Source organism: Humulus lupulus, chromosome 5 (assembly GCF_963169125.1).
Source record: "Humulus lupulus chromosome 5, drHumLupu1.1, whole genome shotgun sequence".
NCBI lineage: Eukaryota > Viridiplantae > Streptophyta > Magnoliopsida > Rosales > Cannabaceae > Humulus > Humulus lupulus.
Window position 1 is genome coordinate 243,996,419 of NC_084797.1, and position 26,977 is coordinate 244,023,395.

Consider the following 26,977-nt stretch of genomic DNA (forward strand, 5'->3'; position numbering starts at 1 on the left):
TTATTAGTTTGTTATATTTTTATTGTTTTGCTTAAAGTTTATTAGCTTGTTGTACATTTAATTATTTTTTAAACACTCTATGGTTATGAGATTTATTATAAATCTTTCATAATTATAATATTTAATTGTTAAATTATTTGGCAATAGTTATAAATCGCCCACACCGTACCGCACTGCACCACACTACATTTTTGCGGTGCAGTTTATGCAGTTTGAGGTTAATACGGTGCGGGTTGCAGTTTGAAAAATTGTTTAAAACGCATATGCGGTGCGGTCCAAAAATTAGAGAAAAACTGCATCACCCACCCCGCGAACACCCATGCCCACATATGGTCTTAAAATTTATTTTAAATTAAAAATATTGATCTATTCACCATATATCTATATATATATAACGACATTTATATTATATGACAAACCCAACTCTGGAGATAAACAGATTTGGGGTGATACAAGATATAAAAAACATAGCTCACACAACAAGAGGGGAGCAAAACCCAATGGAGAATGGGAATCATCAACCTACCAATGGTTCGGTTATGCACCCAACCAAAACGACAGGAAAAGTCATCACTTGTAAAGGTAAAAACTACTACAACCACGATGAAGTTCATACATAGTTTTTGATATATATATATATATATATATATACTTACTGATATATCTATGGTGATTTAAGCTGCGGTGGTACATGGACCGGGGGAGCCTTTTGTGTTGGAAGAAATTCTGGTTGAGCCACCGCAGAAAATGGAGGTTCGGATCAAGATCCTCTTCACCTCAATATGTCACACTGATCTGAGTGCTTGGAAAGGAGAGGTACATATATATATATATATATACACACACAGAGAGAGAATGAATATAACTTTTCAATCAATCAATCATGATCTAACTTTTTTGTTATGATTAGAGTGAATCTCAGCGAGCTTTCCCTCGAATTCTAGGCCATGAAGCTTCAGGGTAAGTCGTATTAATTGTTGTTGATGATGATGATCTGATTTGGAGTTGATATAATGATAATAATATATGTATGTATATATGTATATATATATGTGTGTGCAGAATAGTGGAGAGTGTGGGAGAAGGGGTGAGTGATTTGAAGGAAGGAGATCAGGTGGTGCCGATATTCAACGGAGAGTGCGGAGAGTGCGAGTGCTGCAACCACGGGAGGAGCAGCAACATGTGCAGTAGATTTGGGGTGAATCCGACGATGAGAGTGATGGTTGGCGACGGAAGGAGTAGGTTTTGGGCCAAAGACGGCACACCAATTTATCACTTCCTCAACACCTCAACTTTCACAGAGTACTCTGTTCTTCACTCTGCTTGTGTCGTCAAAGTGGACCCTCAGCTCGCCCCTCATCTCAAGAAGTTGACTTTGCTTAGTTGTGGAGTTTCCACAGGTACATAATTTCAATCCTAATCTTCTCTTTTTTTTAATATTCATTTTTTTCAAACAATTATCAATAACAACTTTCTCTGGTCAAAAAATTCAAACATGAATATAGATAATTTTACAAAAAATTATCAAAACTAAATTATATTGCAAAATAATTTAAAAGAAAAAGTCATTTACACATTTACACCAATTACTCGAAGAGCACTCCCAATGAATATTTTTATTCATTATTTAAAACACCTCACCAAAACAATAATTTTTCTATTATATTTTTAATTTTACATTGGATCATACATCAATTTCTCTATTTTTTTTTATATCATTTAAATATTTCCTATCACTATCAATAATATTCTTATATTTTTTAATATTTACTCATATATAATATTACATAATTATATTATTATTTAAATTTATCCAAATTTATAAGACAAACTAAAATTTCAACTAATATAAAAAATTACAAATAAAAAAATTTATTATTCTATATTTTTGGAGTATTAACTGGAGATATTTATATATAATATAATATTTTGAAGATATTACTTTTTGATGGATGAATTGTAGACACCAAATGTAGCTTTGTACTATAGCTCTATGTAAAATGGATCATCCATTGGATGTCCTTTTTACTTATTTTTTTTAATCAAAATTAAGTTGAGGTAATATTTTTTTCATTTTATGAAACAAAAAATCCTACTGTAAAAACTTAAAAGTCCAAATTGGTATTCAAATTAATATATATATATAGTATGTAACGTTTTTTTTTTTAAATATTGTCTCAAAAGTAAGGACCCTAGGCAATCTAATATAGCACTTTATGTTTAGCTGAGAGTATCTAATACTACTTATTAATTATCTTTTTTCATAATAACGAAAAGATCATTATGAGAATAAAAACATAAATCACTTAATAAGTAGAGTTCGATTTTAAATTTAACTACACATAAAATAAAATAGTGTTGACTAATAAGGAAATTTAGACTCAGACTTTGGGGCAGTAGTCACCTCTAAATTTTTTTTATATTTTATATGTAAATTAAACTAAAAAAAGTATAATATTATAAGCCGAAATTAGGAAGAAAAAAACAAAGTAATAATAAAGCTCCCTCAACTAAAATTAATTTGACCACCCCAAATGAAATTTAGTGGCTACCAATTTCAAAACAAACAAAAAAACCCTAAAATGTCTTATATTAGACAACAAAAAATGGTGATTGAGTGAATGTGTTTATCTAAATCTACATCAACAAAAAGAGAAATGGTATTGAGTTAACAAGTATTAATGTTCAATTATTAACTCAATTATGTGGCATTTGAATTTAATATACATGAAAGAAAAACTATATTCGACAGAATTAAATTCTCAATTATGTAGTTCATAAATGTTGCGACTATCAATTTGAACCAAAAATAAAAAAATAAAAAAAGGCCTTATATCAAGTCTTATCAAACTAAAAAGTATCCCATTTATTTATAATTTTTAGTCAAATTTGACTTCTAATGCTATTAAAAACAAAAAACAAAATACCTAAACAATTCTATAAACGCAAAAAAATTTATTAAATAATTTATTTTTGTTTCAGTCCTCAGATATCTTATATGAGTAGTGTGGTATGTTCATTTTATTTTTATATAATTTTTTTTGTTGTCAAAGTATAACCACAAACAATTAATAATCGTAGCCAAGACTTGTACAGATAATTAAATGAAATATATATATATATATAAAAACAATGATAATTCTTCAATTGCGGTTTCACTTTAAGCTCTACTAGTATGACTTTTAGTATTTTTCTACCTGTGAATAGTTTTCGGTACGAGTTTTTTTATGACCGTGTATATTATAGCTATTTAGAGCATCCTGCAAATTTTCAGAAAATTTCGAATAATTTACCGTACCAAAAATTGGGTTCAAACATATTATTTTCTATGCGCATAAAAAAAATTAATCATGTGTGCAACAACATATTTAAATTTTAGAATAATATCATCTTAGGTATAAATATAGTGTGCGTTCGGTAAAATATAAATAAACAATTTTTTATTTATTTAATAAATAATCAGAAGGTAAAATGACAATTGGCGTTCGGTAAGCTTATTTCTATTTTTAATTTTTTAAAATTTTAATTAAAATTTATTAATTTTTTAAAATAAGATTTTCTCACTTTTAAATTTTTGTAAAAGCTTATTTCTATTTCTTCTCTTTCTTCCTCCCGTAGCCAAAAGTATTTTCATTTTTATTTTTAAAAATCAAAAAACAAAATTAATTACCAAACACATTTTTATTTTAGAAAAATAAAAAAAAATCAAACAAAAATATATTTTTAGTTTTGAGTTTAAAAATTTTAAATTTTACCAAATCCAATTATAACATTTTTTTTCTCGCCCTGAATGTGATGATTTAAAATTGGATTTATACTTTTTTGGACCCTGTATTTTTTTCTATTACCTGTTTGGATCCTGTATTTTGACAAATTACTTTTCGGACACTATATTTTGTAAAATGGTTAAAATAGAACCCTAAACCCGACTTTGGTCAATGTTTTCTCAACTAAAATCACAAATAATTTACCAAACTAACAATTCAGAACAAAAATAAAATCATTCTGCTTAAAAACTGTATTGTTATATTCAATTTTTTTTTTATCAAAATTGAGTTTAAGATTCTATTTTAACTATTTTACAAAATATAGGGTCAAAAAAGTAATTTGTCAAAACAAATGGTCCAAACAAGTAATGGGAAACAACACAGAATCCAAAAAAAATATAAACACTTTAAAATTTATGTAAAAAAAATAGTATTTAATTTTTGGTATGTATTTGGGTGTAATGAATTAATGAAGGAGTTGGAGCCGCCTGGAACACTGCCAATGTCCAACCTGGATCCACCGTGGCAGTTTTTGGCCTTGGAGCAGTGGGGCTTGCCGTAAGTTTGTTTTCTTCAAATTATAAAAATAAATGCATAATAAATACGGTGTCGTTTTCTCAATTCTCATCTTAAAAGCCATACATATAAACTTTAATGTCTGCTTTTTCTAAGACAAAAAAAATGGTCTTTGCAGGTTGCCGAAGGGGCAAGAGCAAGAGGAGCATCTAAAATTATAGGTGTTGATATCAACCACACTAAATTCAGCAAAGGTATTAATTAAATTCAGAAGAAAAAAAAACCATTTTTAGTAGTATAATTGGGGGTAATTATAATTAGGGATGAAAATAAGGCGGGTAATTGGCACTGTTAACCATTTTAATCTCATTCCCGTCCTCATTCTTGCATATTTATTTAAAACTAAAATAAAAAAGATAGATTATCTAAAATTAATATATATTATAATATATTAATCACGCAAAGTATTAAATATGTCCAAAATAAAGTTATTAATATTTAAAAAATGACTAATATATTACCAAATCACATAAAAAAAACATGTCGAATAAAAAAAATTAAATGGGGCTCGATCGGGACGGGAAGTGCTATTTCTATCCACGCTCTGTTTAACATTCGAGGTTTGAAAATGGTCCTCATTCCTGCCTCATTCCTTGTCTAAGGAATCCCCACCCTATTAGAAACTATATACAATAACACTTTTATAATAACATTAATTGCAGAAACTATATATATATTTAACATGTATTTGCGTGTATTATTAGGTGGAGCAATGGGAGTCACAGACTTCATAAACCCAACTGAGCTGGAGAAGCCAGTGCATGAAGTCAGTATTCTAGTCTAATATTCACTAATTATAATTAACTTATATTATGGATTCGAGTAAATTAAATTAAGAATATTCATATCATTAATCAGAATTAAACGATGAATTAATTAATGTAATTATTGTAATTGAAATAATTTCAGAGAATTAGAGAGATGACTAAAGGAGGAGTAGACTACAGTTTTGAATGTGCTGGGAACTTGGATGTTCTCCGGGAGGCCTTTTTGTCTACACATGAGGTACTTATCATAACACTATTATTTCCCGATCTTACTTATATAAATATATTGGAAAATTATTGGGTAGTGGTGTTTTTAGTATTTTCGTATATAAAAGTTTCAATTCTATTTTTTTTTATATTATGGTATATGATATAGTAAAATTTAGAAAAATTCTAAATAATTTAAGATGTCGAAATCATGATCTAAATAGATTGTTGCACACGCGTATAAATATTAAAACAAATATATGTGTAACAAGTTATTCGGAATTTCCTGAAAAATTTATGAAAGTTCTAATGTAACTACATTATAGAACCGTAATGTAAAATAATAAAATTACAACTTATTTATACGTCGAAAATACTAAAAATACGATTAAAAATAATCAATATTATTATAGTAATACTCATATATATATATATAGGGGTGGGGATTCACTGTGGTTTTGGGAATTCATCCAACTCCAAGAATGCTCCCAATTCATCCAATGGAACTGTTCGATGGTCGAAGAATAACAGCTTCAGTCTTTGGAGGCTTCAAAGGGAAGACCCAACTCCCTATTTTTGCCCAACAATGCATGCAAGGGGTCAGTAGTCACTCTCTCACTCTCACTCTCATTTATAACATTTCTAAATGCTATCTATTTCTCAAAGTTATTTAATTAGTGTAAAACTACTCATAATGGAGACTAATTAAATTGATCAATATAATCAAGTCACATATTCAGAGGAGTAATGATATATGCACCCAAAATATTACACATAGTGATGTGACAGACTAGCTTAACCAATTATATTTATTAAAACTGAGACCTACTATTTTAAAAAGTACTGACACGTCATTGTGTGTAGTGTATGAGTGCAGATTTTGGGTGCATATAATTGGTGAAAATTGCCTCTTTTTTTAAGTGATTATGCACTCTGTCCTATTTTTAATAATTTTTTGCAAAATGACCTCTGTCTAAATTTTTCGACCAGCTGTCTAAAATTTTCGACTGACTGTTTGAATTTTCGACCACCTGTCTAACTTTTTGACTAGCTGTCTAAATTATGAGAGGTCATTTTGTAAAGAATTATTAAAACTAGACTAGAATGCAAAATGACTTTAAAAATATATATCATTTTGCCAAGGGACCCTTATTCTAATGAGAATGAGTAATGATATGTGCACCTAAAATATGCACTCAATTATTACATACAGTGACGTAACAGACTAGCTTAGTCAATCACATTTATTAAAACTAGGAGCTACTATTTGGTGGGAATCATAGCAAAAGTCTCTTATATAATTAATTTGGTGGGAACTAATACAAATCTCTTCATGTAATAATTAATGTACTAATTATGGTTTCTTTTGTTTAATTAATTAGGTGGTGGAATTGGATAAATTTATAACGCACGAGCTTCCATTCGAGAAGATCAATGAAGCATTTCAGTTGCTTGTAGATGGAAAATCATTGAGATGCATTTTGCACTTGTGAGATTCTTCTCTAATATTATATATATATATATATATATATATCTTGAATGGAAGGTAGTGATGAAAATTCTATATTTGTGGTGTTTAATATGTACTAAATAATTATATATATATATATGATGAGCTTGATGTACACTATATATATAAAGCTATCATTTCAAAAGGATCACAACCTAGCTATGTGTTCAACGAAATTCAAATTAAGAAAGATCATCAACACCAAAAACTAGTACACTTATATCTTCAATGAAATATGTAAATATTGTGGTATATTCGGTACAAAAAATTAAAATATAGTATATTTTGCACAACTTTTAGCACTATGCTCTAATGCACAATTGTAAAAGTTGATGCAAAAATTAATCTTTCATTAACGCTTACTTGATATTTATTGAAAATATACAAAAAAAAATTAATAATTTTTCTTTATATTTTATAGTTGATAGTTAGAGATAATAATAAAATAATAAGGTAAAAAGTCTAGCATTTAATAGTGATTAATAAAAATAATACTAAAATGACATAAAAATAAATAAAAAAAATCTATCATTTATAATGATGCAAAATATACATCAAATCTTGCAATAAATTGAACACACCTAACCCAAATTAATGATGGTTAGGCCAAGTCCAATAGCACTCGAAAACGACAAAATGATGCCACTATATCTCATTCCAACTACATTGTATTTTTTCTATTATTTTGTTGTTAAGCTACAGTGTCCCACCAAATATAATAAAGTATTGTAGCAAATTGTATAATTTTTTTTCTCTTTTTTATATTAGTATTTTGCAAATAAATTTATATGTACATTATTATATTTATTATAAGATAAAATAATATAATAATATAGATTATAATTTTTGGTGTAAATTTTAGAATTGTGATTGGAATTGGAAAAATAAAAATGGTGCTAAAATTTTAACATTTTGTTGTTAGTTTAACACAAAAAAAAGTCATTTTCCATTGGAGTTACCCTTATACGAAATATAATCTATCAGAAGTGCTCTCAAGTAAGAATTTCAGTATTTATTTATTTACTTATAGTCTAGTATGAATTTCATCAAATTAATTTTTTATTCTTATTTTATGAGAAATTTGTGAAAATGACATTTTTTTTTAAGTGATTTTGTACTCTGACTTACTTTTGATAGTTTTTTGTAAAATGACATCTGTCTAAAATTCGACCATTGTTTAAATTTTTCGATCACATGTCTAAATTTTTAATTAGCTGTCTAAATTATGAGATATCATTTTGCAAAAAATTATTAAAACTACGTTAGAGTGCAAAATGACTTTACCAAATGACCATTATTTTATCTATACAATATATGTTTAATAAATTAATTTTTTCTAGTAAAATATTTAAGCTCGAGAAATAAATATAGTAACCAAAAAAAAAATTAAAAAAACATTGGTTACCAAGCAAAATTCAATTAGTTACAAAGAAAATATAAACACAATAGTTTCGAAGTTGGATTGAATATAATATTCATTCTGTTTTGGTGTTTTTCTATAAATTGACACAAGAATTGAAGATGGCCTAATTCTATAATTATAAATGCATCATTTGCAGGGTAAGAAAATATAATATTAGGATTTAATAAAATTGTTATAATCACAGATAATATTTTATTTTCGTAAGAACTTTTTGAGTTTATATCAGCAAAGGTATTCAACCTTTTTACAAAGTATTACTTGGGTCCCAAACTTTATTTTGTATTATTTAAGTCCTTTAATTTACTAAAATGTGTATCACATAAATTCAAATTATCATAAAATAGCTTACAAAATACAAAAAAAAAAAAAAGTTATTTATAACCCAATTAATTTGGTCATAAATCGTTTTCTAATATGAATTTGATAAATTATTTTCCAACTGAAAGGACTTATGTAATACACATTGAGTAAATTTGGGGACTTAAATGATATAAAATAAAAATTAAGTACCTAAGTTATATTTTTTAAAAAAATTAGGGATCTCTAGCGATATAACCCCTAATTTTTATTTTTATTTTTTTGGGGGGTGATTTTTTGGGTGCTGTGGTTTGGAGATAAGAAAGAAAAAAATAGTAAGGAAACTAAACAATTTTTTTGTGAAAAAACGACACTAAATATAGATATTGGATTGGGATTATTAGCTAGCCTTAATCAATAGATCAATTTTGGGAATAATTAGAAAGAAGTTATGAAATTGTAATTTGTACCTAACTGAGACAGTTGGATTAATTATTTTGATTAGAACCAAATTAACAAATTACGGCTAATTAATTTTTAGATAATGCTTAAAACCGCCTTATACCTAACTTTCATTAACGAAAACAGGTCGTATGTGGTAAGACCCTACTTATGGCCATCTCTCTCTCTCTCTCTCTCTCTCTATATATATATATAAATATATATACATATACAAATTTCAAAAAGTCTGATATTATTACAAAAAACCAATATTATCTTTACACGAACGACAGTGAACCAAAAAAAAGAAAACAATGGAGATGAATGGGAAGCATCAAAATCTGCACTCTTCTGGGAATGATGGTATCAAAACGACAGGGCAGGTCATCACTTGTAGAGGTAAGAAGTTCAAATTTTGGTATAAACGACATACTATATTTATATATATATATATATTGATGAAGTTAATTAATTAATTAAGCTGCGGTGGCTTATGGGCCGCGTGAGGCTCTGGTGGTGGAGGAGATTCTGGTGGAGCCACCTCAGAGAATGGAGGTTCGGATCAAGATTCTCTTTACCTCAATCTGCCATACTGATCTCAGTGCTTGGAAAGGAGAGGTATATACATATACATATACATATACATATACAGGGTTTATATATTTTTAGAATTGGGTTTTGACTCGGATCTTGTGTTTTGGTAAATTATTTTTTGAATTCTGTGTTTTGTAAAATATTTTAAATATGCTCCTGAACCTGATTTTGATGAACAAAAAATTGAATATAGCAACACAGTTCTTAGGCAGAATGACTATATTTTTGTTCTGAATTGTTAGTTTGAGGAATCATTTGTGATTTTAATTCAAAAATTTTTGATCAAAATTGAGTTTAGTGCTCTATTTGAACTATTTTAGAAAATACAAGGTCCAAAAAATAATTTTTCAAAATACAAGATCCAAACAGGTAATGAGTCAAAACACAAAATCTAAAAAAAGCATAAACCCTATAATATATATATATATTATGGGAAGAGTTAATTTCATTAATTTCTGTGTTCATTTGAATAGAAATGAGGATATAGTGAAAGTTCATGAGAGGGAAAAAAATGTGAAGACAAAAGAAATTAATGAAAATAATACATGTAGAAATTAATTAATAAAATTAGGTACGTATATATATATATATATTCTTAAATGAATGAAATTAAAAATGTGAAATTGTGGAGGAAAATAATCGTAATCTCTGCATGTCCCAATTAATATAACTTGTTCAGTCGCTGTCTCCCCAATAATTGAGCCTATAAAAAACTTAGTGGTTTTAAGAATTTGCAGAAATCAGTTCTTAGAAAAAAAAAATTAAATCAGATACAAAATAAGGAGAAAAAAATTCTACTTCAAAAATAAACTAGAATATTTAATTTATACCCAAAGTAGTAAATAGCACTTACTAACAACAAATTAAGATGGAATAATTGAAGGTTTGAATAAGGCATCTACTCATATTTATTTATAATTAATTTTAAAAAATTATTTGTAAATCATATGTGTATATATATAGAGTTATATTATAGTAAAAATAAGTTTTTTTTTAATTTATTTCATACCATAATTTCTCATATATTTGTTATTGTTTTATGCCTTGTGTATTTTGACTATTGGCGGCTTCTAAATTAGAAAAGCTGAGATTTTTACTTTTTTTTTTTTTAAAGGAAGATCACTTCACTTTGTTTTTACCAATGAGGTCTTTTTGTTTTCAATGCATAAAAATATAATAATTCATTTTTTTTTAAATGAAAGTGTATATTGTATTTATAGCAAGCATGCATTATGCTAATTTTAAAAAAAATTTAAATAAGTAGCGATACCGAAATTAAGGTTCAAACCATTAATTGCACGCGTGTTTGTTTTATTTTATACGCGTGTAAAATAAACTTTTTCAACCCTAATTTTGTCACCGTAAATCGTTTAAAATTTTTAAAAAATTAATAAAATGCTTGATATAACTTCAATGTCATCGTAAAGAGAAAAATCTCTCCCCATATTAAAGACAAAAATCTCTCCCCATATTTGAAAGAGATGTGAGCAGTGGGACAAACGATTTATTTCCAATTGTGGAATGGTCATAAGTGGACCTACATTTGCCAACCCTAATTTTTTTTTTTTTTTTTTAAAGTTTAATATATTATATGCAATTCAGTCTATTTTAGATATATTTTGACATTTATATTCTTTAAATTTTACAATTTAATCTTTTATATATATATTGACATTTATGTCCTTCTAAATTTTGCAATAATTTAATTTTTTTAATATGTATATTTTTATATTTATGCTCCTTCTATTTTTTTTTTTAAATTCTCGCCACAAGTGAACATAATTTCTAGGTCTGCCAGTGAGAATAGTCATCTCTCAATTAATAATGAGAAAGATAGAAAAATGACTAGTTCTACTAATATAGTTTTTTATTTTTATTTTTTCATTTATTGATGAACCATATTATTGTTATATTTATTAATTGTTTCAGAACGAATCTCAACGAGCATACCCTCGAATTCTTGGCCATGAAGCTTCAGGGTAAGTCATATATATTAATTTCTAATTAGTCAAATTTAGGTTTGTATGGAGTTAATAAATTACTACACTATATAATATACTATGTGTAAAAAAAATTGCATTCTATAATAACAAAATTATTAACAATCACTTAATTAAAACTTTCACTTTTTTTAATTTAACAATCATAAAACAACAATAATAAAAGCAGGTCCATCTGTCCTATGAAATTGAAAATTCAAGATAAATATAATTACGGACTAATAATTCTAATATAAATAAATTTTTGTTTTGGTTAAATAGCATTTGGGTGACCAAACTTTAACAATGGTATAAATTAGGTCCCCAGCCTTCATTTTTTTTTTCATATAAATCCTCGATGCTATATTTCATTATATAAACATTAACTTGCAAAGGTAAAATAATTTTTTTTTTTAAATTTATTAAAAAATTTATCAACTAATTAATATATAAATAATATACTAAATATTTTAGAGGTATAATAAAAAATAAATTTGTATTATTTTTTAATATTTGATGATAATATTTAAGTCAATTTACCATGATAATATATTTAGTAATATCTAATAAATTAAAAGGGGGAATTAAAGGAGTAATTGTTAAAATTTCATTTTACCCTTATAAGTTAATATTTATTTAATGAAATATATCATTAAGGACTTATGTGAGCAAAAAGGTGAAGGTTATGGGTCTAAGTGTTATAAAACAAAAGATTGAGGACCTAATCGATACATTTGGTGAAGCTTGGGGACCTCGGTGCTATTTTTCCTATTTTTAACATATCTTTTTCGAGAAATCTATTGAAGTTTAGTGTGTTCAACCGAAAACAAAATAGTTAATAATGCTAATAAAGATTAAGAACAAATAAAACTAAAATTTGGAGTATATATATATATATATATATAATTGGTATACAGAATTGTTGAAAGTGTGGGGGAAGGGGTGACAGAGCTGAAAGAAGGAGACCATGTAGTGCCAATATTCAATGGTGAGTGTGGCACGTGCCAATGCTGCAGGCACGTGAAGAGCAACATGTGTAGTAAATATGGGGTGAACCCTATGATGAAGGTGATGGAGAGCGATGGCAGAACTAGGTTTTGGACCAAACATGGAAACCCTATTTTTCATTTTCTCAACACCTCAACATTTTCCGAGTATTCAGTTCTCCATTCAGCTTGTGTCGTGAAGCTTCAACCGCAACTACTCTCATCTCCCTCCGATTTTAAGAAAATCACTCTGCTTAGTTGCGGAGTTTCCACGGGTAATTAATACTTAATGAATTTGTTTATTTATTGTTTAATAATGTATTATTTTGATTATTTACTAATTATCATTGTTATTGATTGTTACCACCACAAGAAAACAGTACAAAAATGATTGTGGGTGTGCTATAGAAGGTTGCTTCGAGTGAACCATTATTTGGTCATGTTTAACTAAAAGTATAAGATAAGTAAAAATTGTAACTTATTTTTTCTGTTTGGATAACTATTAAATAAAGATTTTTTTTTAATGAAAAATTATTTTCAAAATGTTTGTATATTAATAAAAAAATATATCTTTTATGAGTAAATTAAGAATTATAAAAATTATTTTTATTTAGAAAATACCTTCTCAAAATTTTTTTTGGAAGAAGCTAGGGTGAACCAGCTTTTCCCATAAGAATTTCTAAATTAAAAAAATAAAATTTATTTTTATCCAAATATTTTCAAATAAATATTAATTAAAAAAACTAAAACAGAGCTTTTAGTCAAACATGGCCTTTATAGTGTGCTTTAATAGTTGTTGTCGTTTTCAATTGAATTGACCTCAAAACCCTTTTGAAATAATAAAAAAAAATATAAGTTTAAAGCTTAATTTATTACTAGCATCAAACGATCTTAATTTGCATGTATCTTATTACTTATTATTAATATTATTACTCAAAAAAAATATTAATCGATATTAGAAAGAAAAATACATTGAATTAATGAATATTAACTAAAATGAAGAATTACACGATGGAAATAAACAAAAAACAACTCCATAAAATTGTTTTTCTTTCCTATTTCAAATTTTCAACTGAAAAATGTATAGTATATATGTGAGTTTTGTGTAGTGGTTGACTTATTGTAATAATTCATTTATTAATATCTATATAGTATTTTTCTCTTCTCAAATCCCAATAAATAATACTCTTAATTATATATTCTAGTCAATTTTGTGTACTTTAGCTTAATTAGGACTCTGATAACTAAGACCAAAGGGTCAATTCAAATAGTTACACCATTTCTCAAATACATAATTATTATATAAGTTCATTGGGTTATATAGGTTTGATATAGGGATTTAAATTTTCATTAAGATCCCCAAATTTTTGGATCCATTTTTGTTATTACTTTCATGTCCCTTATCTACTGATCTACTTAAAATAATAATTAACCACCTTATTTAAAATAATAGGGACAAAAAATTTGAACCAAGATATAGGGCCTCCCCTATATATTTACTCTTTGATTTGTTGACTTTTTTCTTTTGTTTTTTACGTCTTTATTTCACATGTGCTTTTTATTATATATATTTTTATTTAATATACGTAATTTTTCTAAATACGTTATCCATTTTTATATTTTGTTAAATAATAATTCAGATTTTATGTTTTACGAAATTAATCAAAATAAAACCATATACACCCCATAGTGTTTGGTATAAGGTTTGGTTTGGTGGGAATGAGAATGTCAAATGTAACCCATGTTTAGTAAATTTATTTTTAATAGTCTGGGGGTTTGTGTTTCCAAGTAGATCTTATTTTTTAGCTTGATTTGAGGGTAATCTTATCCCCTTAAGGGGCTGTTTGTTATATGGGAAAGTGTTGGGATAGGTGGTCATTTGAAGTGTACCCCATATTTTGTGCTATTTTTTAGGTGAGAAAGTGGTGGGTCCCACAGAGTTTTAGTGCGTAATGTGAATTCTTGTGAAAGGGCGAGTTTTAGATTAACCCACATGAACCCTTGCCACACTTTCCCATGACACCCAAAACTTATAACAAACAGTCCCTTAAACACTTGAGTTTCACATTCCCTTAATCTAAACCCCCTCTAACTCTACTCCCCAAACTCAAACCTCATACCAAACACCCCCTTAGGGAATCAGTCTGATTCTATCTCTGTTCGTTAATGACTCGATAATTAATCTTATAATTGAAAATATTTTGACCAAAATCGAGTATAGGATATTATTTTAATTCATTTTGTAAAACATATGGATTGATCGCGTATTCGTAAAAAAACACAAGAGCCAAAATATTATTTTCCCATGAATTAATGTTGTAATTAAGTTTTGGTATATATGTAAAAATGAAGGAGTTGGAGCTGCATGGAACACTGCCAATGTCCAACCTGGATCAACCGTAGCAATTTTTGGTCTAGGAGCTGTGGGACTTGCTGTAAGTTTTCACTATAAATATATATATATTTATATAGGAAATTTCTTTGGTAGGGTCTTCAAAAATAGTCCTATTGTAGGGTTCTCAGTGTTTCTTGACCAGTGAACAGTTTTCGGCGCGACTTTTTTTATGACCGTGTATATTGTAGCTATTTAGAGCTTCAGTGTGATTTTCAGAAAATTCTGAATAGTTTACAGTACCGAAAACTTGGTTCAAACATGTTGTTGCATGCGTGACTAATTTTTTTTATGCGAGTGGAAATCAACATGTTTGAACCTAGTTTTCGGTACTGTAAACTATTCAAAATTTTCTGAAACTTTGCATGATGCTTTAAATAGCTACAATATATACTGTCATAAAAAAAATTCGCACCGAAAACTTTCATGGGTCGAGAAACACTGAGAGCCCTACCAATAAGGCTTAAAGTAAAGCCCCTACATGAGAACTGTCATATATATATATATATATATATCATCTGTAATTATTATTATTTATTAACACTTTTCCTTTTACTCTTATTTCTTTCATTATTTAATAACAATATCATTAATCAATTATTATTATTAATGATGTATACTAATATGAAGATTAATTGGGGTCTTGTAGATTAGTGAAGGGGCAAGAGCCAGAGGAGCTTCCAAAATAATAGGTGTTGATGTCAACCCTGCTAAATTTACCAAAGGTACATTAATTAATTAATTTATTTATTTATTAATTTAACTAGCTCGCCAAAAATAATATATCATTCTACTAAATTAATCTTCGGATTAATTATATAAATATATATATATATATAGGTCGAGCAATGGGGATGACTGACTTCATAAACCCAACTGAGCTGGAAAAGCCGGTGCATCAGGTTCGTATTCTTAATTTTATCACATATATTTAGTTTTATTTATAAAATTTATTAATTAATTTTATTAAATTTATATCATATTCATATTATATATAAAAAATAACATAAACATATTAATTTATATTAATAAATATCTATTTTTAATTAATTTTATTGGTATCTTTTATTAAATATTTAGAATATTTTGTTAAAGTTAACAAAATAAAACGTTAAAACTAATAATTTTTATTATCTACTCATTTTTTATATAAAAGAGATAGTAAGAGAGATATCATTTGTAATTAACGTGATGCATGATATTGTTTACGTAAAAAAATTATTTAAGTGTGAAACATAAAAATGACTGCACCGATGCAGCCAAAAAATTGGCTAAACCGAAGTGGTCCCCAATATATATTTATATATATATATAGGGTAGCACTTCGATGTAACAATATTTTAGTGCAGCCAAGACACTTTTTTGGTACTTAAAAAAATGATTTTCTAATTTTTTTTATGATAGTGTATATTATTGTCATTTAATATATCTTCTAAATTTTCAAAAAATTTCGATTGGTTTACGGTGCTGAAAACAAAGTTGTTGCACGCATGTCTATTTTTTGTATGCGCGTGTAAAGTTCAACTGTTTGAACCTTATTTTTGGTACTATAAACTATTCATAATTTTTTGAAAATTTACAAAATGTCTTAAATGACAATAATGTACATATATATATATATATATATATATATATAGTCCATAAATAGGAAAGTACATATATACACATCATGAGATGTGTCAGTAGTTGATCAACAACTATGTCATATTTAATGGTTTCATGCATCACTTGTTGTAACATTAACCAAACTTTTGATGATTGAATGAATTGAAGAGTTTATAATTAAATGTATCACTCAATATATATATATATGTATTTTTTTGCAGAAAATTAGAGAGATGAGTGGAGGAGGAGTGGACTACAGCTTTGAATGTGCTGGGAACTTGGATGTTCTCCGAGAGGCTTACTTGTCTACACATGAGGCATATTATACTACTTATACTCATCGATCTCTATTATTATTAATCATATCATATTAATTACATATTAATTAATAAGTTGTTTATTAAGTTTTGAATTGATCATAATTAACAAAAACAGGGTTGGGGATTCACTGTGGTTTTGGGAATTCATCCAACTCCAAGAATGCTCCCAATTCATCCAATGGAACTCTTTGATGGCCGAGGAATTGCTGCTTCTATCTTTGGAGGCTTCAAAGCCAAGTCCCAACTCCCTACTTTTGCCCAACAATGCATGAAAGGGGTCAGTCACTCTCTCTATATTCTTTGGCTCGATATTGTATGGTTGAGATTAATTACACATCACAATGTGTAATTTGAGTGAGAGTGCATCTATCATTACTTGTATTGAATATTACTAGTGTATTCGTTGGCTTTTTGGTTTGTTTAGGTGGTGAATTTGGATGAATTCATAACGCACGAGCTTCCTTTCGAGAAGATAAACGAAGCATTTCAGCTACTCATTGATGGAAAGTCTCTGAGATGTCTTATGCACTTGTGATTCATTCATCGACAATATCTTCCAAAAATGTCTTTTATGTATATTTTCAAACCACCATACATGCTTGATCATTATATATGTGTATATATAAGTAGGAGCTTAAGTCTCCATTAATCTAAATTAATGTATAATAACCATCGTATTAAGGGTGGAGTTTAAAGTTTGTATAATTATATATGCATATTCATGTATTTGGTTCTAAGTTAATGGCCTAATATATCACTAAGATTATTGGTAAACACACTAGTCCTTTTTCACATTCTCCTGTTTGACTTGATTTTGTGTATTGTTATAAGAGTGTCCAACACCAACAATCACGTTGATAGTTAAATTTAATATTTTAAATTAGAACGTGAAAAGCTCGATATTAAATTTAACCAATCACAAAATACCGCGAACATTTTTCCGACGGTGGAGACTTTAAAAACTAATTCCGGCGAGCAGGGGAAGGACGTAAAATAGGCAACAACAAAAGAAAGAGATAAAAGAACCCCAGTTTTGTTACTTGAGTAACGAGAGAGAGAGAGAGAGACTGCTTTTCAAAATCACATGTCAGAGAACAACATGAAAGTGTTCTAATCTTTGGGAAAAATCCCAAATAATTCAGGTACAGGTAAATCTTCCAAAGCCTCGAGGTTCTGTCCCAACTCTATAATCTAAAAATAAACATAATAACCCCTACTACAATAGTAATAATATCAAAAGATCCCAGGCAGGGAAAGAGAGACTGACCACAGACATCAAAAACATCTTTCTTTACATGGGTGTCATGTCATATACTAACATACTTCATCTGGAACCATAACAAAAAAATTATCAGTCTGGACAGTGGATCATACAGCTCACTGCATCGGAAGACGAGGAGCTCGGGGCCGAACTGGCGTTTTCGATGGGCTTACCCTGAATAACCACAGTACCAACACCAAAACTTTGTTAGAACAGTGGCGACAATGAAAAGTTTAATGAAAATGAGATTAGATGGAGATGGTGTGCATGCAGTCCCACCTTATAGGCAATGACCCCAGAACCACACCGCTACAATTGAGAGCAGCAATTGCACTTTCAGCCTGAAAATAGATTACAATCCGATCAAGTTTCTTGGCATAATAATGAAATGTATTGAATACTATTTGGGACTCATATCCGGTTAAAAAGTAGCAGTTGGACCAAGCAAGCCACCAAGAATCAAAGGTGGGTCATGATTTTTCTTCTCAAGAAATGAAAAGTTGCAAAGAAGTTGGACTAGAAAGTCCCCAAAGTGTTTGACCTGACTGAATCTCGAGTCTTCTTCAAGCAGCTGTATGGGAAAACGAGTCTAGTCTACCCTTACCTAGTCTTCCAACAGGAAAAGAAACTCTATACCTAATAAACTTACAATAGAAACTTGAACAAAACTAAAAGAACAGCTCCCAACAGCAAAGAAACAGAGCCAAATGATTCTGTTTATTTAGTTAGCAAACTATGGAATTGATTTTTATTTTATTTTTCTTTCTCATAAAGTTACAATTATGCCTAGCGTCTCTGATTTATAAAATGAGCAGAGCAAGAAAGAAGGAAATAAAAAAGAAAAGAATAGCAGAAAAACCATAAGGTTCAAAAAAAATTGCCCAATTACATCCAACCAATAAGAGAAAAAGAAAAATCTAAAACGCAACTATAATGAAGGCTATCTAATTGCCCGAATCAAGAACTATACAAAAGGAGCACCCAGCAGCATAAATAGAAAGTGATTAGACAAAAAGGGTTGCAGATGGAGAACATGTGATAAAGTAAATAAACAATTATAAAAAAATATATAGAAAAACATAATTATAAATCCAATACCATAATTGTCTCTATTAACCAGTACATGCAGGGATATGTTAAGGCAAGCCACATTTTTCCCACTGAAAGAATAGTTTATATGGAATAAATTTCAGCAAAGTAAAGGAGATTATTAAACAATGTGAAAACACACAACAAGGCTATATGGCTACAGTCAAACTACTGACAACCTACAGTCAATCTACTGACAACCTAACAGTCCAACTAAAGGATACACTTGTTGCTCTTCTCCAGTGCATTGCATGAAACCTACTAAAAAGCACAAGAGAAGGTCTATGAAATATACTGCAAAATCCACTGACAACAACACCAACAACCACATTATAGGCACATACTATGTCATGCTCTAAAGATTGGTTTATAATCTGCTACTGTAAAGAAAACTAACATTTACAAATATGGTACTAAGTTGTAATGTACCTTAATTATCCAAATTCATACATGTAAAAAGGCCATGATGAGAAGATGGATCTTAAGTAATAAATTCAATGGCCAGCTATAAATGGAAAGCTTAAATGTGTTCCTAATTCTTACACAGGTTTGCATAATCATCAAGAGCACCCCCCTTGCACACTCCAAAAATAATAAATAAAGAACCATTAAAAAATAATAAAAGACATCAAGAACATTGTCCTTGCCAATTCCAAAAATGATAAATAATAACCAAATGAACAATAAAAAAAAGTAATAAAAGACGGGCCAAAACTACAATTGTGTGACATTGGTCATGCTTGGTAATTTATATAAATAAATAAAAATTCGAAAGGAAGTTTTCTATCAGACTTCAGTCTAGCTTAAGACTTGCAAAAGACTAAACAACAATCAATTAGATGGACATATGCAGGATCATGACTCCGTGAAAACCAAAAAGGTGGTAGGAAAGGTCACATCCAAGTGAGATGAAAAATCAATAGTTTTTGCTTCCTCACATATGCCAAGGATGGAAAAATGATCCTAAAGAAAGAGAGAAGCCTTGGTGATTTATTAATCTATTACAGAAGATGAGGGCCTATGGTCAGTGTGGTCACTACAAGCTACTTTCCTTCATATATGGTCAGTGGTCAGACCTCATGGGAGCAAACTATGGGGCTGCCACACAACCTAACCCTCATGGGTAGTAAGGTTTCTTTTTCACCCCAAAAAAAAAGGAATAAATTAATTAATGTTTCCATTTGACAATGCACAGGCTTCGGCATGGAAAATAAAATTTTCAAATAAGTAACAAATCATCCTATTTGTCGACCTTCTTCTCAAGAATTAAAACATTCTCTAAAAATGACATGGTCATCCGAAAACCTCACTTGTCACAATAGACCTTCCCTAATTTCTACATTAAATATAACAGTTAAAAATGGTGGAAAAGAAAGCATATAATACACAAACAAAGAATATTGAAATTAGGAATATTGAAACAGATAGATACCATTACAAACTCAACAAAGGCAATACGAGTAGAATGATGATAGTCCCCAAGCAGCCTTAGGCGATAAACCTGCATTAGAATATATGTTTATAAATGCAGCCCCTCACAAATGGTAAATGGTATCAAGGATTTTAGAATTATAAAAGAAAGAGAAAGTGTTGGCAAAAGCACTAACCTCTCCACAGACTGATTCAAAAAAGAGTTTAACATCAGCTTGAGCAACCTACACAAGACAAACCGAATAAACGTGTAAGAAGTTCCACAGATAATTGCTCTGGGTCATTTTCAACTACAGACTACAAGAAAATCACCTTTTTGTCAATATTTGTACAATAAATGGTTCTTGCGCACATCTCGCGTTCATCGTCACTCTGCAATGAAAAACAGTACTCAATTGATAGATTATAAAATGGAAATGACTGATGCATTCCAGAGTTAAAAAAAAAAGGCAATAGTCATAACAGCAAGGCTCTATACCCTTGGCAAAAATGTTGGGTTAACTGGTGCAATAGCTGTCTTAGAGGGCAGTACTCTAACAGGGTAAAATCCAAGCATTGTCCCTGCGAGACTCAAAGCAGCCCTTGCACCTTCTGTTAATCAGATATAAAACTGAAATTGATCAAAATGTCCTAGCATTCATAAACAATCTAAAGACCCTTTCACAATGACAGACCAGTAATGATGTTATAAGGTCAAAATTACCTTCATCAGTGAACTCAATGAAGGCAAAACGAAGTACTGAGTTTGGATCACCACAAATTCGGCAATCAACAACCTTCACAGTGGAAATAAAAGCAGATAAGAAAAACTGTTTTAAATCCAAATTAAAATCGAACTGTCACAGAGCTTCTACTACGACATTCATCATTTTTTTCAGCAATTAAAGGGTAAAGAACAATCAGAGAATAAGAGAAACAGTGACAACACAGAATTGTAAACAGTACAGATACCATAAGATTAGAGTAATTACCTGTCCACAAGTGACAAAAAGAGCTGCAAGCTGTTCTTCAGTGACCTATGTCCCAGTTACCAATGAATTAGTCATGCATACACCAAAGAAGAGGTAAATAATGGGCCTAATGGAAACACCAAAAATAAGTTGCAAATGGCTTACCTGTTGATCAATGTCAGAAACATAAACAGTTTTTCGAATTCTATCTTCCCGTTGTGCCATACTAGTCCTGCTGTTCATTCTCCGTTTTCCTTGGCTGTTCCTCTGAAAAACAGCACCCATCAACAAACTTTTCAACTTGGTTCTCAAGGTTAGAGTTCAATTCACATTAGTTATAAATCATAAATCATGGTTTTCTTCTTTACCCAACACACTTCAAAGCTGAACAAGTTTACATATGAGTATAACTTCTACTCAACACATCATTTTGGTCGCCAATCACAAGCTTACAATACCCAAATAGCAGGAAAATCGTGGAGTTGTCAACATCCATGTTCTTATTTTCTATTCCCAGGAACCAAACATACTTTTACATATTAATTTCAAAACAGAAGACTTAATAGTAGTAATACCCGTCGAGCATTGAAGCCATTAGCGCTTCCATTTCTGTGGCCGTTGTTGTTAAGCAAAAGACCAAAGCCATTGTTAAACCCACCGTTTAATCCAGGGTTGTTAGCAAGTGAAGGAGGCACAAACTCCTCCGCCATGGGATTAAGCTTGGAGAAAAGCTCCCTCAATTCCCTCATATCCCGGTTAAAACTCTCCCCGTCATGATCCGCATTCATCTGCAAATCCCCACCGTTCGATCGCTGATGATGAACAGACCCCACTCCCACTGTCTGCATCGACTGAGGGCCTCCGATCTTCGCGCCATGATCAAACCCCAACTGAACCACCTGCGCCGCCGGCACAGCCTTCATGAAAAGGCCCTGATCGTGAGGCCTCAGAATCGGACCATTGCTGCTCTGATGCAAACCATTGTGCTTCGGCTGATCCTGATCGTTACCTCCTCCTCCACCACCACGCGCCGCCGCCTCCTCCACGCTCCTATTTGACGAAGCCGAACCCACGTTCCTCCCCAATTCCACTCCAGCATTCTCAACCACGGCCATGGATTTTAACTCCTCCACCTCCTCCTTCCTCCTTTTTTTTCAAAATTTATTCCAGACGCTGATCAAACGAATGAAGACCCTGAAAAAAACCCAAAAATAAAAACCAAACAAAACAATTGCCTCGATGTCACTACGGAGAAAACGAAAATGAAAATCCAAACAAAAAATAATAATTAAAATAAAATTTGAGAAATGACAACGAAGCAACAAAGCTAATTAATATTAATTAATACTTGATATTATATATATATATATAAAAATTAAGAACAAGAAAGAGCTGAATCGAGTTCACTTACAGTGAATGGCGTTTTTTGGAATTTTCAGTAAAGAAAGAAAAAAAAAATCCACAGTGCCGACTGTTGAAGGAGACCAGAGAGGTTCTTCTTCGAATCACTCTTTTCACATCGTTCTAAAGAAGAAGAAATGGTCCTCAGACTCACACCACCATTTTTTTTTTTTTTTGGGGGTTCAGACTCAGATTCTGCTACTCTCACCAACGACAGCTCTCTCTCTCTCTCTCTCTCAACTCTCAAATGTATATGATACATGTATACATACATATACATATACGGACATGGTGTATCATATACATGTAAGAAGAATCATGAATGTTGATGCGTGCAGAGAGTTGGATGACGTGGCGTTCGATTATTGGTGGATATTTTACTGATCCCGCGGTCGCACGCTTTTAATATTTTTATTTTTTAAAGAGAAAGATTTTTACTATACTACGTCGCTGCGCCTCCGTGCTGTTGTTGAATTTACTGAAAAGGACACGACGACTAGAGCGAATGTAGAGCTGGTGTAGGGGTAGTTTGGTCATTTCGGAGTAAACGACAATTTTGGTACTGGTAAAGAGGAACCCCGTGGCTACGGCACCTATTTCTTCCAGGTATCTTGATGGTTTGATGAATTAATAATTACGATAATTATAATAATAAATTACTAATAATCAGTTTTAAAAAATTAAATTAAATTAAATAAATCCTAATGAAACTTTGCGTTTTTGTCTTCTTGTGTTGGAGAAAAAGGTGAGGAATTAATATTCTTAATTTTAAAGTGAAAAAAATCATGATTTAAACACTATGCTTGGCAGAGGAGAAAAATGTGAGGAATTTGGAGATAAGAAAAAAAAAGAAAAGAAAAAGTAAGTAACATAATTTCATTTCAAGGCAAAAGCCAATCACCAAAAACAAGCTGGGATACCAAACCACCAAGTTTTAGCTTGGTCCATGGTTAGAGTCCCTATTACAATAGTTAACAGTAATATTATTCAAAGCAGCAGCATCTCAATACAGTCTTGAGTACATTGCCAAATTCAGCAATGAGTGGTTTTTTTTTTTGTCACAAACTGCTCTAACCACTCGCTCACAATTCGACCACAAATAAAGGTGAATATTTGACCCATAAAACTTGAAAATTCGCACCCGCCTAACCTGCAATCTCAAAATCTGCTTTTTGGTCAAACCTGTTAATTTTGGGTTGGATTAGATCTGAACCCGAGTATGTTTGGTTCGGGTGTGGTAAATACATATACACGAGTTTGGGTAAAAACAAAATTTTATTTTGATTTTAGTTCAGGTTTGATGACAAAAAAACCCTAAACCCCTACCATTGCAAAAAAATTTACCAAAGCCCAATTTTAAAAGGGAAATTTGATAAATCATGCTTACATTAGCTTAATATTTAAAATTTGAACCAAAGTTAACTACCATATGAAACAAATGCTCATCTTTCATTTAATACCAAAAATACCCCCATACCTTTCCTCTCTATTCTCCATCTTTCTCTCTACCTTTCATTTAATAGCTTAATAATTAAAATTTGAACAAAAGTTAACCACTATTTAGAATGCTGTTTAGATGTTGGATTTGTAGTTTGTTGGTATTTTTTTGTAGTTTTTTGGGTGAAAATCGTGTTCTGTGAAAATCTGCGTTTTTTTTGGGTTCCTTGAGTTTTTTTCGAAATGCCCGATAGTGTCCGATAGAGGCCCGATTCGGGCACGATAGTTGTTGAGTTTCAAGGTTAGGGATGAAGGTCCGATGGAAACCCGATGGTTGCTCGATAGTTTTGGTTACCCGATAGTTGCCCTATCGTGCTAATGTCGTACCATCATCGTACATTTATGGCAAAAACTACAGTATTGCACACTATCGTACCCACTATCGTCCCACTGTCGTACCATCATCGTACCATTGACAAAGTAAGTTAACATTTTGAAACTAACTATTATCGTACTACCATCGTACCTATATCGTCCCACTACAAATTCTAAAATTACGATGTTATAGTAACTACTTAACAAATTCTATCGTACACCTATCGTGCTAATATCGTACCATCATCGTACCCATTATGGAAATAACTACAGTATTGCACACTATCGTACCCACTATCGTAATACTGTCGTACCACCATCCCTAACCTTGACTATCGGGCAACCATCGGGTTGTCATCGGACCTTTATCCCTAACCTTGAAACTCAATAACTATCGTGCCCGAATCGGGCCTCTATCGGACACTATCGGGCATTTCGAAAAAAACTCAAGGAACAAAAAAAAACGCAGGTTTTTACAGAACACGATTTTCACTAAAAAAACAGCAAAAAATACCAACAAACTACAGATCCAACATCTAAACAACATTCTAAATGGTGGTTAACTTTGGTTCAAATTTTAATTATTAAGCTATTAAATGAAAGGTAGAGAGGAAGAGGGAGAATAGAGAGGAAATGTATGAGGGTATTTTTGGTATTAAATGAAAGATGAGCATTTGTATCATATGGTGGTTAACTTTGGTTCAAATTTTAAATATTAAGGTAATGTAAGCATGATTTATCAAATTTCCCTTTTAAAAAAATCAATTGAATCAAACTAACAACAAAGTTAAAAAAAACATGTGAAAAGTAAAAATATCAAAAATTAGTATTTTTTAAAAAAAAATTACCAATGCCCATTTTCGATCCAATCCCACTTGAAACCCGACCCCACCCAAGCCAACCAAACCAAAAATTACCCAAAAAACCAAAAAGTTTGGAACAAGTTTGGTACACCATTTCCCAACTCGAGAACCGCAAAACCCGAACCCGATGCACCCAAAACCCTAAAACTCGACCCATGTGCACCCTTAACCACAAGTAGACGTGTTGGTATCCAAGCCTGAGGTAGAGGCGCATGTTGTGCAACATAGCCATAGCTTTCGCTACAAGAGGGGTCATTGCCGAGACGATCGGAGCAGCTAAAGATGCCAAACGCACACCATTACTATCCCGCACCACCACACCCACTCCTATCTTCATTCTAACATTGTCAATCCCCGCATCAACATTCACCATTACATACTCTGGAGGAGGAGGCATCCACGAATTCCTAACCAAAACTGGTGTCGGGTCGACTACTCTTCCTGCACTAGTTGTTCTTACATTTGCTTCCTGGTATCGCTCCAGATACTCTAAATCCCAGTAAACCACTCCCATCTCTTACACCTATTTGGAAAGAAAAGATGATAGAATATAAAATTTAGTTTAAAAAAATTATTGGTTCATCTTTTCTAAAAAAATATAATAATAATAATAATAATATGAGTTTTTTTGTAATTAGAAATTATAAAAATGATAAAACATGATCAATCTTATTAATTTTTTGTTTTGTTTTTTTGTGAATAGAAATTATAAAAAAAGATAAGCTAGATTATGATCATTATCCTCATCATAGATAGTTCATTGTATAAAAATTATTTTGGTTGTAATATTTTAGGAACATTATGCTTTAAGAACATTATAAATAACTGCACAATCAACCACTAATCTCTTGTAGCCATTTTTTGTAAATTTGAGGTATAAAATCATTTTTTATTAGTTAGGGTGTTTTTTGGTCTCTTATTGCATATTTTTTATTTAATAAATTGTAATAATATACATTATCAATTATTGTTAATTATAGTAATAAATGGTCAACTAAATTTATATTTAGTGGTGTGATTTAATGTTTAATAACTCGTATGTTTTAAAAATAGAATCATCACAATATTGATTATGTGATTTAATTTTTAATGGCTCGAATCGTTTAATAAAGAATCATCATAATATTATGTGATTTAATTTTTATTCGCTCAACAATATTAATAGTTAAAAATGCACATGACATCATTAATTATGATTTTTTTAGCATACTTATCTACATGAAATATACTCCAAATATGAATTTAAAATAGCACTAATACTTGCTGCAAATAAAAATAGCCTTAATACTTTTAGACATAAATTTCA

General features: G+C 30.2%; 3 protein-coding genes across 4 annotated transcripts; 2 read left to right on the plus strand and 1 right to left on the minus strand.

Annotated features, from left to right (window-relative positions):
• Positions 1-419: 419 nt before the first annotated feature.
• LOC133778714 (alcohol dehydrogenase-like 4) lies at positions 420-6,972 on the plus strand. 2 transcript variants are annotated; one of them, XM_062218722.1, is made up of 10 exons: positions 420-582; positions 680-816; positions 911-960; positions 1,063-1,400; positions 4,243-4,325; positions 4,462-4,537; positions 5,048-5,109; positions 5,253-5,348; positions 5,755-5,916; positions 6,700-6,972. In XM_062218722.1, exons 1-10 carry the CDS (start codon positions 501-503, stop codon positions 6,808-6,810), a joined length of 1,197 nt encoding a protein of 398 aa, XP_062074706.1. In that variant the 5' UTR covers positions 420-500; the 3' UTR covers positions 6,811-6,972. The 2 variants fall into 2 exon arrangements, with proteins under 2 accessions (XP_062074706.1, XP_062074707.1); XM_062218723.1 differs by lacking the exons at positions 4,243-4,325; positions 4,462-4,537.
• Positions 6,973-9,228: 2,256 nt separating this feature from the next.
• Positions 9,229-17,590, plus strand: LOC133778715 (alcohol dehydrogenase-like 4). Its single transcript, XM_062218724.1, has 10 exons — positions 9,229-9,387; positions 9,470-9,606; positions 11,512-11,561; positions 12,479-12,822; positions 14,900-14,982; positions 15,589-15,664; positions 15,780-15,841; positions 16,766-16,861; positions 16,980-17,141; positions 17,289-17,590. Exons 1-10 carry the CDS (start codon positions 9,303-9,305, stop codon positions 17,397-17,399), a joined length of 1,206 nt encoding a protein of 401 aa, XP_062074708.1. The 5' UTR covers positions 9,229-9,302; the 3' UTR covers positions 17,400-17,590.
• Positions 17,591-17,951: 361 nt separating this feature from the next.
• Positions 17,952-23,241, minus strand: LOC133778717 (polyadenylate-binding protein-interacting protein 11). The gene is made up of 11 exons (XM_062218725.1): positions 23,007-23,241; positions 22,171-22,789; positions 21,761-21,862; positions 21,617-21,661; positions 21,349-21,421; positions 21,124-21,236; positions 20,958-21,017; positions 20,822-20,869; positions 20,647-20,715; positions 18,405-18,466; positions 17,952-18,299 (listed from the first exon to the last, which is right to left on the minus strand). Exons 2-11 carry the CDS (start codon positions 22,708-22,710, stop codon positions 18,242-18,244), a joined length of 1,170 nt encoding a protein of 389 aa, XP_062074709.1. The 5' UTR covers positions 22,711-22,789; positions 23,007-23,241; the 3' UTR covers positions 17,952-18,241.
• Between the last annotated feature and the right edge of the window lie 3,736 nt (positions 23,242-26,977).